Source organism: Hemibagrus wyckioides, linkage group LG05, assembly GCF_019097595.1.
Source record: "Hemibagrus wyckioides isolate EC202008001 linkage group LG05, SWU_Hwy_1.0, whole genome shotgun sequence".
Lineage (NCBI taxonomy): Eukaryota > Metazoa > Chordata > Actinopteri > Siluriformes > Bagridae > Hemibagrus > Hemibagrus wyckioides.
In genome coordinates this window covers 24,679,259-24,694,258 of record NC_080714.1, presented here as the reverse complement: position 1 = coordinate 24,694,258, position 15,000 = coordinate 24,679,259, and the positions used below count along the sequence as shown (strand labels likewise).

At 38.3% G+C, this 15,000-nt stretch overlaps 1 protein-coding gene across 2 annotated transcripts in view; it reads right to left on the bottom strand.

Annotated features, from left to right (window-relative positions):
• ptpn18 (protein tyrosine phosphatase non-receptor type 18) overlaps window positions 1-15,000 on the bottom strand; it is a 38,389-nt gene that overhangs the window by 6,813 nt on the left and 16,576 nt on the right. For both annotated transcript variants that reach the window (XM_058389721.1, XM_058389720.1), the window contains exons 8-13: window positions 14,144-14,286; window positions 13,582-13,648; window positions 12,442-12,519; window positions 11,982-12,065; window positions 9,843-9,934; window positions 3,405-3,712 (exon numbers count right to left, since the gene is read on the bottom strand). In XM_058389721.1, coding sequence (XP_058245704.1) covers window positions 3,405-3,712; window positions 9,843-9,934; window positions 11,982-12,065; window positions 12,442-12,519; window positions 13,582-13,648; window positions 14,144-14,286 — 772 coding nt within the window. The remainder of the gene's footprint in view (window positions 1-3,404; window positions 3,713-9,842; window positions 9,935-11,981; window positions 12,066-12,441; window positions 12,520-13,581; window positions 13,649-14,143; window positions 14,287-15,000) is intronic.

Sequence of the window (15,000 nt, the reverse complement as noted above, 5' to 3'; positions counted from 1 at the left end):
CAGACACACACACATACATACACAACTAAATAGACACACACACATACACAACGAAAAAGACACACACACACATACACAACGAAACAGACACACACACACACATACATACACACATACACAACTAAACAGACACACATACATACACACACACAACTAAACAGACACACACACATACATACACACATACACAACTAAACATATACACACACACACACAAACACACACAAGCACACATACATGCACAACTAAACAAACACACACATACACACACATACATACACAACTAAACAGACACACACACACACACACACTTATACAAGTTATTAGTCAGACACTAGGTCAGTGTTGTTTTGTATCTCTTTATATCCTTAGGCAGTATTTTATAATCTGATAGTCATGAGTTAGCGGCTAGACGTTCCGCCTTCGCACACTCAGGTTGTGTAATAACAGGAAGAAAGTTGTGTGAAGGGAAATCCAGCTGAATCTGATGATTCCATTATGAAACTTCAGACTAAATAAATCATCAGCAGTTTGCGCTAGCAAGTCGCTAACGTCTCTTGTCTCTCGTGGGCCTGAAACGAGCGCTACACAGAAAAATCTCAAAATATAAAGCCTACGCGATTTCTTCCGTACCCGATAGGTTTGCTTTCTAAATATATTTTTCTATAAAAGTCTCATGTTCGGTTCTTCGATGTACGTTCTTTGCTTTGTACTGAAATAGTTCGTTTAACATAACCAACAACTCTGTTTTTTTTTAAAGCAGCTAATCTGGTGTCTGACACCAAACATTTCAGATTTATCAGAGTATTTCAGGAGAAAAGAAAAGCAGAAGGCTGATCTAACGTCATAACAAGCCAGTGCAGGTCATCTCACTCCTTATATATAGACTTAATAAAAAAGACTAAATTAAAAAAATCCTGAGGTAAAATGAAGTAAAATCTGCCCTCCCGTCACACTGACGATCACATGAATGAGAGGAATTCAGAAAGGAGAAGTAAAACTGGGGAAAAAAGACGCGTTATCCGAGCGCCGCTGACAAAAACCCGCACAAGCCTCTGTCCAAAACTCAACAACCACACACAACCTCTTATTACAGGAGCAACCCGAGTCAATTTCACCTCGCGGATCGACACGGCAGCTCGATCACAAGCAGGAAAACAAAAATCCAAGTTTAGCTCTTAACTTGTTAAAAAAATCAGGATCAGGTTTAAGCCCTCGAAAATGATTTGTATTTATTTTAATAATAAATGCAAATAAATACAAAACATAAATAATCTTCTGTTTCTATATTATTATTATTATTATTATTATTATTTAATAATATATTTTTTTATAATATATTTATTATATTTTTTTTTCCTCAGAAATGAAACGATCCTTAAATGAAAACTTCACTTTTTTAAAAAAAGGGAAGAAAAGAAGTTCTGTTTTTTTGTTACTGGTTTGAGAAATGAAAATTGATGATGGTTGATATTTAAAATGCTCCGTGTTTCGATATGAGGATTTGATTCGTAATAAGAAAGAGCTGGAGTGTTCGTCTGCGGTTTGATTAGGGGTCAGTCATCGATAGAGTGTGTATTTCTTCCAATAAATCAATAATAACGTGACTCTGAGGTGATGATTTTCAGTCATTCGGTGTGTATATAAATATATAGAGGCATAACATTATGACCACCTGCCTAATATTGTGTCGGTCCCCCTTTTGCTGCCAGAACAGCCCTGCCCTCACCTGTCACTGGTCATAATATTATGCCTGATCGGTGTATATAGACTATAGATATGAAGGGGGTGGATTACTTTCCCAAAACAGCACAGCTCAGAGCTCGTGCTATTCCTCTGTCACCACAGTGATTTGATCAAATTTTATTTATTATTTTTTATTTCTAAAGGTCACGTAGTGTTTTTTTTCAGCTGTTTATAGCCACATCTTCACAACTGAGCTGAGAATCAAAGCCACAACGCTGTGATCTTGCAAAAGACACATCTATCATTAGACTTTTCTAGCATGAACGTTTTATTCAGCTAAATTTAGTTTAATTTAATTTAATTCAGTTTTTTAGGTTTAGATTAACACTACATGAATTCAATTCATTCTGCTCAAAAGGAATACGTTCTAAGTTTGGCCTGCTGCCTGCTGATGTTTAGTTTAAGCAAACGAAATCATGTTTTGTTGAGAAATGTAATAGTTTCTCGTAAACTTTATGTAATATTTATTTCTTATTGAATTTGCCTGACGACATACAGTGGAACCTCATGCATGCGAATTTAATCCGTTCCGGAGGCGAGTTCTTGAGGTGAAAATCTGTATTGCGAAATGAAGAAATAATGTAAATGCAGATAATCCGTTCCAGACGACCAAAAATATGAGCAATGTTCCCAATACTCAGCGTATGTAAACTGTATGGCTGCTCACAAAGAACTGACCCAAGCCAAGCATTCCATGTCAAGGGTCCTCACAGGAAGTCATGTCACCAAGCATGGGCTAAAAATAGAACAGAGCACCCACGCCACCAATCTGTCGGCTAAAAAAACACCCGAAAAATCACGTAGCTTTCAAACGTATGCCGAAGACAACGTTGGTCTTGTGGGTTGACTCTTTCCAAACAACTTTCTCTGACTGAAAGAAATCAAGTCATAAACTTGTTTAGGTCGGCTTCGCTTGGCTTTCCACTGACGCAAACAAGTTGTGATCGGCTCCCGGACGTACGCGCAACTTTCGGTTCGTTCGGAAGCCGAAAACGTTTTCTACGCCAACGCAAAATTTCAATACTTAGGTGAAAATTCGTAAAGGAGGGCATTCGTACACTGAGGTTCCACATGCAAGACGTTCATGCTGTAACCATAGAATAAAAACAGCTGTACATACAAACATCCCATAATGCTGGTTTGCTTCATTATTAACATACCCAATAAGATACAAAATAATGTTATAATCATGCAGTAATTTTTCTCCTGAAACATGTGTAGAAACTCAAAGCCAGCTGCCTGAATGAAGAACTTAAAGTAACACTGTTCAGAAAACATTCAGCCGAATGACAATAGAGAGTAAAAGCAAACGATCGGCCTTAATAAGACGTGATAACAAGGAGGTCATACCAAATAATACCAACCTGCATATACTACATTCCCCTAAAAGTGCAAAAATGGTAAATGTACATCGGTGCAGATTCAGTTTCTGTTTAACAGATAGCACTTTCTCTGAATGTGTGACTTCCTGTATTATTTAACAACTTCTCAACATCTCAGTATGGCCTGCTGCCACCTCACACACCCACACATGTGTAAATCTTTCTTTTCTCTCGAAAACAAGTGTTCCTGAGTGGTTCTCCTTGAAACGATTAAGAGTTCTGGACAGAAGGTTAAGTTATATTTAAGCTGAAGAACCCTTTTGGCGGTCTGCTCACCTGGCAGGGGTTCGTAGTCATCGCAGTCCATGTCTTCTGCAGCCTTGTGGTTGGGTTTCCATGTTCGGGCGTAAACTGGAACCGTGCTAGCAGGCGTGTTCGCCACTGCTCTGTTTTTCGGCTTTACGATGCTGTAGATGTCGCTCGTAGACGCCTTCTGGCTGGTTAAGTTCTCGTTGTCGTAGTGGTGGGTAACGAGACGCGGAGCTGTGGGGGGCTGCTTGATCTTGTTGATGACTGCGTACGTGTCGTTCATGTTGGCGGACGAATGAGGATGGGATGACCTCGGACGGAGCGCAGGAGGTTTTCTATGCAGAGAGGAGCAAGTGATGGTTATGATAACAACGGTCATGATGGTGATTGTGAAGATGTGATAAAGAGGTTCATGTGATGTCTAGGTTTACGCTAAAGTGAAAATCTTTTGAGGAGGTGGATCAGGTTTTTAAAAAAGGTGTCAAAATTATTGACAAAGACCGGTCTACGACCGGGGACATCCTCTGTGCATTGGGCAAACTGATCTAAAGTGGTCCGAGACACCACTGTTGATGTCTTTGATGGTGCCATTTCAAATCAGACCTTGTCCTTGTTGAGCAGCACAAATTTTTAAAGGAATTGCTTCATATGGGCTTCATAAGCATTGGATAATTCTCTTATAAAGCGTTGTTGTATTGTTTATATTATATTATTTTTTAGTTTTTCTGCAGTCTACACTATATAGCCAAAGGTTTGTACACCCTGACATGCCCATCATGCCCATATATGGTTCTTCTCACAAAGTTTAAAGCACACAATTGTACAGAATTTATTTACACTTTCCCTTTAAGAATTAAGAAGCACAGTTCCAGCAGGACAAAGCCTCTGTGCACAAGGCCCCTGAGCTCCATGAAGACATGGTGTGGAGGTGAAGGTTGAACTGGAAGAACTCCTGCACAAAGCCCTGACTCTGACTGATCACCTTTTGGGATGAACTGGAACTGGAGCCTCCTCACCATGCCAACATTGTCTGTGTCTGATCTCACTAACGCTCTTGTAGCTGAATGATAATCTACTCTACACTACTATACTCTACACTACTCTAAACTACTCTACTGTACTATACTCTACACTACTCTAAACTACTCTACTGTACACTACTATACACTACTCTAAACTACTCTACTGTACTATACTCTACACTACTCTAAACTACTCTACTGTACTATACTCTACACTACTCTAAACTACTCTACTGTACTATACTCTACACTACTCTAAACTACTCTACTGTACACTACTATACACTACTCTAAACTACTCTACTGTACTATACTCTACACTACTCTAAACTACTCTACTGTACACTACTATACACTACTCTAAACTACTCTACTGTACACTACTATACACTACTCTAAACTACTCTACTGTACTATACTCTACACTACTCTAAACTACTCTACTGTACTATACTCTACACTACTCTAAACTACTCTACTGTACTATACTCTACACTACTCTAAACTACTCTACTGTACACTACTATACACTACTCTAAACTACTCTACTGTACTATACTCTACACTACTCTAAACTACTCTACTGTACTATACTCTACACTACTCTAAACTACTCTACTGTACTATACTCTACACTACTCTAAACTACTCTACTGTACTATACTCTACACTACTCTAAACTACTCTACACTACTATACTCTACACTACTCTAAACTACTCTACTGTACTATACTCTACACTACTCTAAACTACTCTACTGTACTATACTCTACACTACTCTAAACTACTCTACACTACTATACTCTACACTACTCTAAACTACTCTACTGTACTATACTCTACACTACTCTAAACTACTCTACTGTACTATACTCTACACTACTCTAAACTACTCTACTGTACTATACTCTACACTACTCTACTGTACACTACTATACACTACTCTAAACTACTCTACTGTACTATACTCTACACTACTCTAAACTACTCTACTGTACACTACTATACACTACTCTAAACTACTCTACTGTACTATACTCTACACTACTCTAAACTACTCTACTGTACACTACTATACACTACTCTAAACTACTCTACTGTACTATACTCTACACTACTCTAAACTACTCTACTCTACACTACTACACACTACTCTAAACTAATCTACTGTACTATACTCTACACTACTCTCTAAACTACTCTACTCTACACTACTACACACTACTCTAAACTACTCTACTGTACTATACTCTACACTACTCTCTAAACTACTCTACTGTAGACTACTATGCTCTACACTACTCTACCCTACTCTACTGTACTCTACTCTCTAAACTACTCTACTATACATACACTACTCTAAACTACACTACTGTACACTACTGTACTCTACACTACTCTCTAAACTACTCTACTGTACACTATTACACACTACTCTAAACTATTCTACTCTACTCTCTAAACTACTCTACTGTACACTATTACACACTACTCTAAACTATTCTACTCTACACTACTCAACTCTACTCTCTAAACTACTCTACTGTACACTATTACACACTACTCTAAACTATTCTACTCTACTCTACTCTCTAAACTACTCTACTGTACACTATTACACACTACTCTAAACTATTCTACTCTACACTACTCTACTCTACTCTCTAAACTACTCTACTGTACACTATTACACACTACTCTAAACTATTCTACTCTACTCTACTCTCTAAACTACTCTACTGTACACTATTACACACTACTCTAAACTATTCTACTCTACACTACTCTACTCTACTCTCTAAACTACTCTACTGTACACTATTACACACTACTCTAAACTATTCTACTCTACTCTACTCTCTAAACTACTCTACTGTACACTATTACACACTACTCTAAACTATTCTACTCTACACTACTCTACTCTACTCTCTAAACTACTCTACTGTACACTACGCTAAACTACTCTACTCTACACTACTCTAAACTACTCTACTATACACTACTCTAAACTACTCTACTCTACACTACTCTAAACTACTCTACTGTACACTATTACACACTACTCTAAACTATTCTACTCTACACTACTATACACTACTCTAAACTACTCTACTGTACACTACGCTAAACTACTCTACTCTACACTACAATACTTTATTCTATTTAACTCCACACTACTCAATTCAACTCTACTCTACACTACTTTATTCTACTCGAAACTACTCTATTCAACACTACTTTACTCTAATCTATTCAACTGTACTCTACACTTCACTACTCTACTATGCCCTACCCTACTCTACTTCAAGCAGACAGTGTACACAAATTTGTATGAAGGCTGTGCAATTTAAAGATCACAGACAGCATCACAGGTAGAACATGAACGAGACTTGAACGAGTTTTACACAGAACGTATTAAACTCCCTTGATTTGGAAGTACATCTTTGAGAGACATAAATGGACTTGCACCTACTCCGTTCACTGTAGAGATGTAGATGTATAAACCATGTAGGTTTTTCTCTACTTACTCACAGAGGAAAAAACAAATCGACATGTGTGAGCATGGTGAAATATGTGTGAATGAACCTGGAGTTCACAGAGCACGACATACTCGCAATGTACATCATAAGGGGGAAGTAGGATCGTTCTGATAGCGCCTGAAGGCAGCATAAGAACATTTCATGCGTGGGTTACGACATTATGACATCGCAACATCACGACAAGAGCTGATCTGATATCGTTTCTCCAATAATAAGTTTTAAGGTACAACACTGTTATGTTCCTTTTAATCTTTCAAATAATATTTCTGAGATAGTGGGAGGACTTTCTAGCTGCAGAAAAGGTGTTACAGACGTTAGTTTTGCAACACTGCAGCCTGAATCCTCTGGCTAGCTTCTCTCTTAGCTGCTTACTTCATACTTCAATATCATTTCCAAGACTTTATCTTTTATTAACTGTTTTTTTGCTGTCTTTTCTTGTCACTTTGAGTCTCACGCATGGTCAGGAAGAACATTCCCGAACCTCGAGACTTTTTTGTCCCCGGGGGGCTGAAACGCTGACTGTTGGGTCTAAAAATGAAAGTGCCAAAATGATCCGTTTTTAGATTAGTGTTTCATCAAGCTGAAAGCAGGAACTGCGTGTTCTCTTTCTCTGCAAAACGCACAACAGGTTTTTATTCCCCCGGCATATCAACGAGAGTTACGAATAAATGCTTTCTGTCAGTAAGATTTCTCTTCTGCTTAGCCTGAAACCTTGTGTAGAAAACAAGTCGAATTATCAAATCAAACACATACCTAATATTAATCATGGATTATTCTGGTTTATTTTTTAAAGTCCTTTCTGAATGGTCAGAAAGAGTGGCTAAATTCTTAAGTTAAACACTCTATAGCAACAGGAACTTATATTGTGGGCATTTCGCATAATCTAATAATAAATACCAAAGGATTAGATAAATAAACGTACGTTTTTTTTGTCGTTAAAATGTTAAGCAGTGAAGGAGTCTCCAGTGTCAGTGCTTCGGAAAAGTTTTCCATCACGGGAAATTGTGACGTCTTTGTGTGTGTGACGGTGTGCTGCTATAACAGTTATTTTACTTAAATTGCTCTAGAGACATTACAAAAGTGTTTATATTTAATACAACCGCACCGGGCCGTTCCGCTCTGTATCACTCTGCTCCGTCAAATTTCCACTTCTCACTCTGAAATAGTTTCTCTACACTAGTGTTACAGACATCACTTACAGACATCCGCATAAAGAAGTGATCTTTGTCTCACTGTTATTTTTAGATTTTTTTTTTTTACTAAAAGTGATGGAAATCATCTGCATTTGCAGAAGCATTTTTTTTTTTTTTTGGAGAGCTGTGTTTCAGAGCCAGTGACTGAAATAATTGTTTCTTCCCTGTGCTTCTTTTCCAGTTTATCACCTGGATATGTTAAATCAGATCAAAATAATAGACAAACTGCGTTCTGTTTTCATTTGTTTTTGTAGATTTGTGCCCCCGAAGTCTTATAGAATTATAGTACGTAGTAATTTGTTAGACAAATGATGACTTTATCGCAAAAAGAGACACTTTCATAGTTATATGTGATCTGTTAAATGCAAACCTTAGTCACAAAGGTTATCTAAATTGCTTGGGACTGAAAGAAAGACGGAAATGGGTAAATAATTTAGAGTTGTTGTTAGTTAGCTAGGATTAACAATATCAGTAAGTCAGTAAGCCCGAATACGAATAGGTTATATAGCTCTGTAGTCCGTGCCGACATTCACCATATAACAGTGTGAAGTCTGACGTTGCTCCATAAACTGAACATAAAGAGTGAGACAAAAAGGTTGCCAGTGTGAGCTGAAGTGGAACGTAGAGGACAAATCAACCAGCTGGATGACGTGTAGCTTCATCAGGAACAAAACCGTACTTTATATACTGTGTCGTAAATGTCACTTCACCGATATTTAGTGTTATAAGCAACGTTGGACTTTATACTTGTTATATATATAGGCTATAGAGCCGCAGACGGCGGTATTCATCTTCGGTTTTATTCACTTGTGCGCTATTGTTAATTCTAGCTAGCTAACTAAAACAACTCTAACGTTAAAGATAAATAAAACGATACCTAAAAACAATTCAGCTTCAGTCAACGTCGACACTATAAGAGTAGCTGCTACAAATCAGGCTGCTACTGATACTCCATCATATCTCCCTTCATTATCTCCCTACTGCGTATTATTCCTTACTGATACCACACTGGTCAATATTTTAAGCAGTTGAGCTCAGTGTGATATCTTTATTATTCCCTTATAAACCATTTCCTGTCACGACAAACCACTGTTTTTCTGCAATAACAAGTCAGGGGAAGGGGACGGGCCTTGCGCACAGAAATAGCTCTGGCACATAGCACGCTAATATTAATCGTATTGATTCGTTATTCGCAAACAGGAGTGCATTCTCCAGTTATTGAGTAATGAATGTATACAGTACAGCAGCCGTGAGCTTGAAAACATACACACACATAACGTATCATTTGTTTTTTCATTACAACAGGACGTGAAATAATATTGGCACACTAAAGCTCTGTTAAAGTAACACCCGTCCCCTGACACAATAATATATCAATAATATATCAGGCTTCATATCAGTTGCTTAGAACATATCACTAGGTTATTAGTCATAATAACACATGTTTAATTCCGTCTGCATTTAAATGCGATGTCAGTGGATGTTAGAGCTCATTCTAGTATTTACACTAACGTTTGTTTAATTCTTTCGCATATTATTTGGTATTTTCTGAACCGTCCGTCGGGAGCCGATTTATCGGCGACGGATCTTTAAAAATAAAAAAATCTGTACAGTTGAAAAAAGAGCACATGCTTTAAAAGAGCAGATAAGAATCTGCTAAAAAGATATAAAAAGAATTGTTTGTGTGTGTGTGGGTGTGTAATTACCTTGTATTCTGGTTTTCACAGCCGATAGAGAATGACCTCAGCGCCGGCTTTGGGGGCAACACATTGGCGTAGTGAGACTGCGAGTGCTGAATCTTTCAGTGAGAGAGAGAAATAAAGTAAGAGAGGACGAGGAAAGAGAAAGGCGCTTTTGTGTTGTGAGCCTTGCTGCTGCTGCTGCTGCTCCTGCTGCTTGTGTGAGTGACTGTTTAAGCCGACGGGCTGGTGTGAAAATTTGCATAGAGGAAGCAGAGGGTGAGAATACTTCCTGCTGAAGTTCATTTTTTAAAGGCTGCTATAGAAGGACTTGGAGGAAGTAAAGTTGAGCAACACCAAAATAAATAAAAAAGTGGCCTAGGGCTTTATAAGCATTGTTTAAAACAACAGAGATGAGAGAGATGGTTTACTGATTCTTACAGTTCTTCTTCTTATTATTATTATTGTTATTATTACTGTTTAAATTCCTATTTGAAGCAAACGCAATATATAATTGAAACTCATAGCAGTATCAGACTCTCCAACAGAGTCCTCAGCTGAGTGTTAAACTCTTGCATCCCAGTTTAATGTGTTCTCTGCTCAGGCTCTCTAGAGGCCAATAGCGGTCATTACAGCCACACTTACACTTCACAATACGCTCAAATCTTGATCGATTAAAACTAAACTGCAGTTATTCCTTATCTCTCTTCTCTTTTGGAAATTTCTTACATTCTAATTTAAAGAGAGAGAGAGAGAGAGAGAGAGAGAGAGATATGTCTTCACCGTGAAATTTTTAAGGTTTTCCGTTACTGATCAGAAAAGCACGGATTCATTCCCCAGTACAGTGAAACCTCGGCATATGAATTTAATCGGTTCTGGAGGCGAGTTCTTAAGGTGAAAATTTGTATCGTGAAATGAATTTTCCCATAAGAAATAATGTAAATGGTGATAATCCGTTCCAGATGCCCAAAAATATTACCTATATGACCAATATGAAGCGTATGTAAATTGTACGGCTGCTTACAAAGAACTGACCCAAACCAAGCATTCCGTGTCAAGGGTCCTCACAGGAAGTCGTGCCACCAAGCTTGGGCTAAAAACAGAACAGATCACCAACGCCACCGATCTGTCAACAAAAAAACACCTGAAAAATCACCTAGCTTTTGAACACATGTCTAAGGCAACGTTAGTATCATGTGTTGGTGCCGTGTTTCGAAACTTTTATAAGAATTTCGTAAAAATGTTTATAAAATTTGCAAACTCACTTCGCTTGGCTTTTTATTGACGCAAACAAGTTTTGAACTTGCTCCCGGATGTACGCTCTGACCCGGTGCTCTGACCTCAATTTCCTAAGCACGAATTTCACTGTTCTGTAATAAATATGTCTAATAAAAGCTTCTTCTTCCAGGAACATACAATATGACACAACCTGTCACGGTCCTGTCACATCAACATCCTGGTCAAGGCCAGTAGATGCATAAGAGGCTTTAAACTGCCCTCTAAGATGCTAAGGACCTTCTATACCTGCACTATTGAGAGCATCTTGAAGGGAAGTGTCACAGCCTGGTTTGAGACAGCACCAAGCGGCACAGGCAGCTCTCCAGAGGGTGGTGCAATCAGCTGATGTAATGAGAGAATCACTGGACCAAGGCCAGGGACACGGTGCTGGACTTCAGCTATCTGAACAATGGACTCTTCTCTCACTGATGCGTTCAGGGAAGCACTTCTGCTCCCTAAAGGTCAACACAGAGAGAACGAACAAGAGCTTCTTCCCACAGGGAATTTAGGTGCTCAGTCTGGAGAACACTTGGAGAGCTTGGACTTTTCTGGACTTCCGGATTCTTTTCTGGATTGTTACATATCCTACACTAAACTTGCACAGATCCAGATTTTATTCATAACAGCCATCTCTCTCTCTCTCTCTCTCTCTCTCTATCCCTTTGCTACTATACAGATCATTCTATTTCTCCTTTTATTCTAACTATATATCCTATTTTACTCTATTTTTATGACACGGACATTCAAAAAGCATTTCACCGTGTCACACTGTTTACGGTTGTGTGTGTGACAAATAAATAAAATTTTAATTCTAATAATTGAACTAATTAAGGATTCAAGAGCAGTATGTGTAAGAATATTATGTGATGTGTTTGGGATTTAAAGTACCAGGCTTTGACGTTTCTGTGAAGATTCCTGCAAGACCTTCTCAAACATCTGAGCCACAGTATGAAACACAAACTCATACTGCTCCTGGGGGGAAATGAGAAACAACAGTTTCTGACCTCAAAACCTCAAAACAGAAGCATTATTTTTCTCAGTTATTTATATAACGTACACACATATATACTGTGTGTGTGTATATATATATATATATATATATATATGTATATATATAAAGTATATATATAAAGTATATATATATATATATACATATATAAAATTCAAATTTTATTTGTCACATACATATACAAAAAAATTTGAATTTGATATATATATATATATACTGTACCTATTAAATGTACCTATAAATATTTGATCGTGGGCATGAATAATGGAGGAATTTCCCAACTTTACCATTGCTCAGTGTTTTAAGTGACACAGCTACTGATTTTTTTCTTTTTTTTACCTTAGTCTGAACAGCCGACGGTCTTTGTCTTCTCAGCTTCAAGACTAACTCCATGATGCTGAAATCGTCTCCGATTTTCTAACAGAGAACCAATGCGAGTTTGCAATGAATCAAGCACGAGCACCATACATGGTTTATAAAGGACACGAATCAGGAATGCATCGACACCACGTTACAGCATGACCACAAGTACATTTAATAAAACTGAGACAGACATTTTCAGTATTAGTCATTTTAAGGTTTTATTTAGCTGCGCTCCATGTAGCGTTAATGAATATAGGTTTGAATACAAAATTTAATACATTTTGTATATTTAGAATATCCCATTTATTTTTTTGAATACATTTTGTACTATTTTGTATATATAAATTATTTCATTTATTTTTTATTTATATTTAATTTTTTTTTTTTTCTTGTAATCTGAAGCAGTCTCTGGCAAAAGAAAAAAATCCTTCAGGATTAATAAAACTATCTTATCTTATCTTAACATCTATATGGATATATGCCTCACTCTTTATAGCATAACCATGTTGTTCTAAATGAAGTGCTTCTGCTAGTTAGATTATTATAGAATTTTGTGCTTTATTTGTATTAAAATCGCAGCCAAAGGGTTCATTGTTTAAGCTCTTACTAGTGAGGGCATAAGTAATGACTTTCTATGATAGCTGTACATGTAGGGAAATGGGCTTCGGCTTGAACGCGTGTTATGATGACATCACATGAGAAATAAATCTTCATAAATCTTCGGAAAATTTGAGCCTATTTTGAAAAAGCTTTAGAAAATAGTAAAATACCCATCCATCCATCCATCCATCCATCCATTACCTATACCCGCTTTATTCCTAATTAGGGTCACGGGGATCTGCTGGAGCCTATCCCAGCACACACTGGGTGAACTATAATATATAACTACAATATATATAATGTAATATTTTATCTATATAAGATGACATGAGATATAACATATCTCGAGGATGGTCATGTCATCATTTGATAAAATATTGGGTGTTAAATGAGACAAGAATGATAGCAGTTATGGGAAGTGGATGTCTAGACCTTGAAGAAGTGAAAGGAACACTGGTAACACGGTCATTGTAAGCCATACAGTACACACTGCTAACATTAGAGAAAATTTCCTACCTTTTTATGCAGCAGGTCATTAACAATGTCAATGGCGCAAATCACCCCAGTTCTTCCACAGCCGGCGCTGCAAAAAGCAAAGGCAATCAAGACCAATCACTCAACGCAATCAAGCCTATTTCTGCCCCCGCTTTGCCTCCGGAGGTCAGCGAGGCGCTAAGGTCCATATTGTCAGACAGAACCTTTCTCATACATTACAGCGAGGGGGCTAATGAGTGAATTTGTGCAGAAGCCTGTGAGTTAATTGGCTGCCGGCGTGCTACATCAGGTGCTGAATATTTAACATGTCGCACTCTATTCAAATGGTGGGATTAAAATGCATGGAGCCTGGGAGGTCCGGGGCGAAGCGGAGCGCCGGGAGACGTGGAGCCTCTCGCTCTGATGAATTTTCATGGGCAGATGGGTCATTTGTCAGAGCGGTGAAGAACAGGCAGTTAGTCGAGACGAGGATGGAGTGTGTGAGTGAGAAAGCAGTTGATGATTTGATCAGCGTGTGTGTGTGTGTGTGTGTGTGAGAGAGAGAGAGAGAGAGAGAGAGAGAGCGACAGACTCAGTGACAGACCTGCAGTGCACAAGCAGAGGTCCCGGGTGACAACCCTGTCTGACATGAACTAATTCCATCATTCCCAAAATGCCATCCGCAACGTCTGGTATTCCATGATCCGGCCAGGCCGTGTACTGGAAATGAGACATGGTGCGAGTTTCCTGCACACGGAAATGGATTATGATTACAATACAAATCACTTCCTGTGTCCAGCCCTGGATTCGAGAAGATGATGTGAGGAAATCTGCTTGAATTAAAAATCGACGTTTAGATAAACAGACACTGAGAGATATGGACAGACAAGGCAGACAGACAGGTGGACAGACAGATATACAGACAATGAGAGATATAGAAAGCCAGACAAAAAGATAGACAGGTGGACAGACAGATATACAGACACAAAGAGATATAGAAAGCCAGACAAAAAGATAGACAGGTGGACAGACAGATATACAGACACTGAGAGATATGGACAGAAAGACAGACAGGTGGACAGACAGATACACAGACTCTGAGGGATATAGACAGACAGACAGATAGATAGATATACAGACAAAGAAATAGAAATAGACAGCCAGACAAACAGACAGGTGGACAGACACTGAGAGATATAGACAGACAGACAGGTGGACAGACAGATAAATAGACACTGAGCCATAGAGACAGTCAGAAAGAAAGGAAAACAGAAACTAAGACATATAGACAGTCAGACAGACAGGTAAACAGACAGGTAAACAGACACTGATACATATAGACAGGAAGTCAGACAGACAGGTGGACAGACAGATAAATAGACACTGAGACATAGAGACAGTCAGAAAGAAAGGAAAACAGAAACTAAGACAAATAGACAGTCAGACAGACAGGTGGACAGA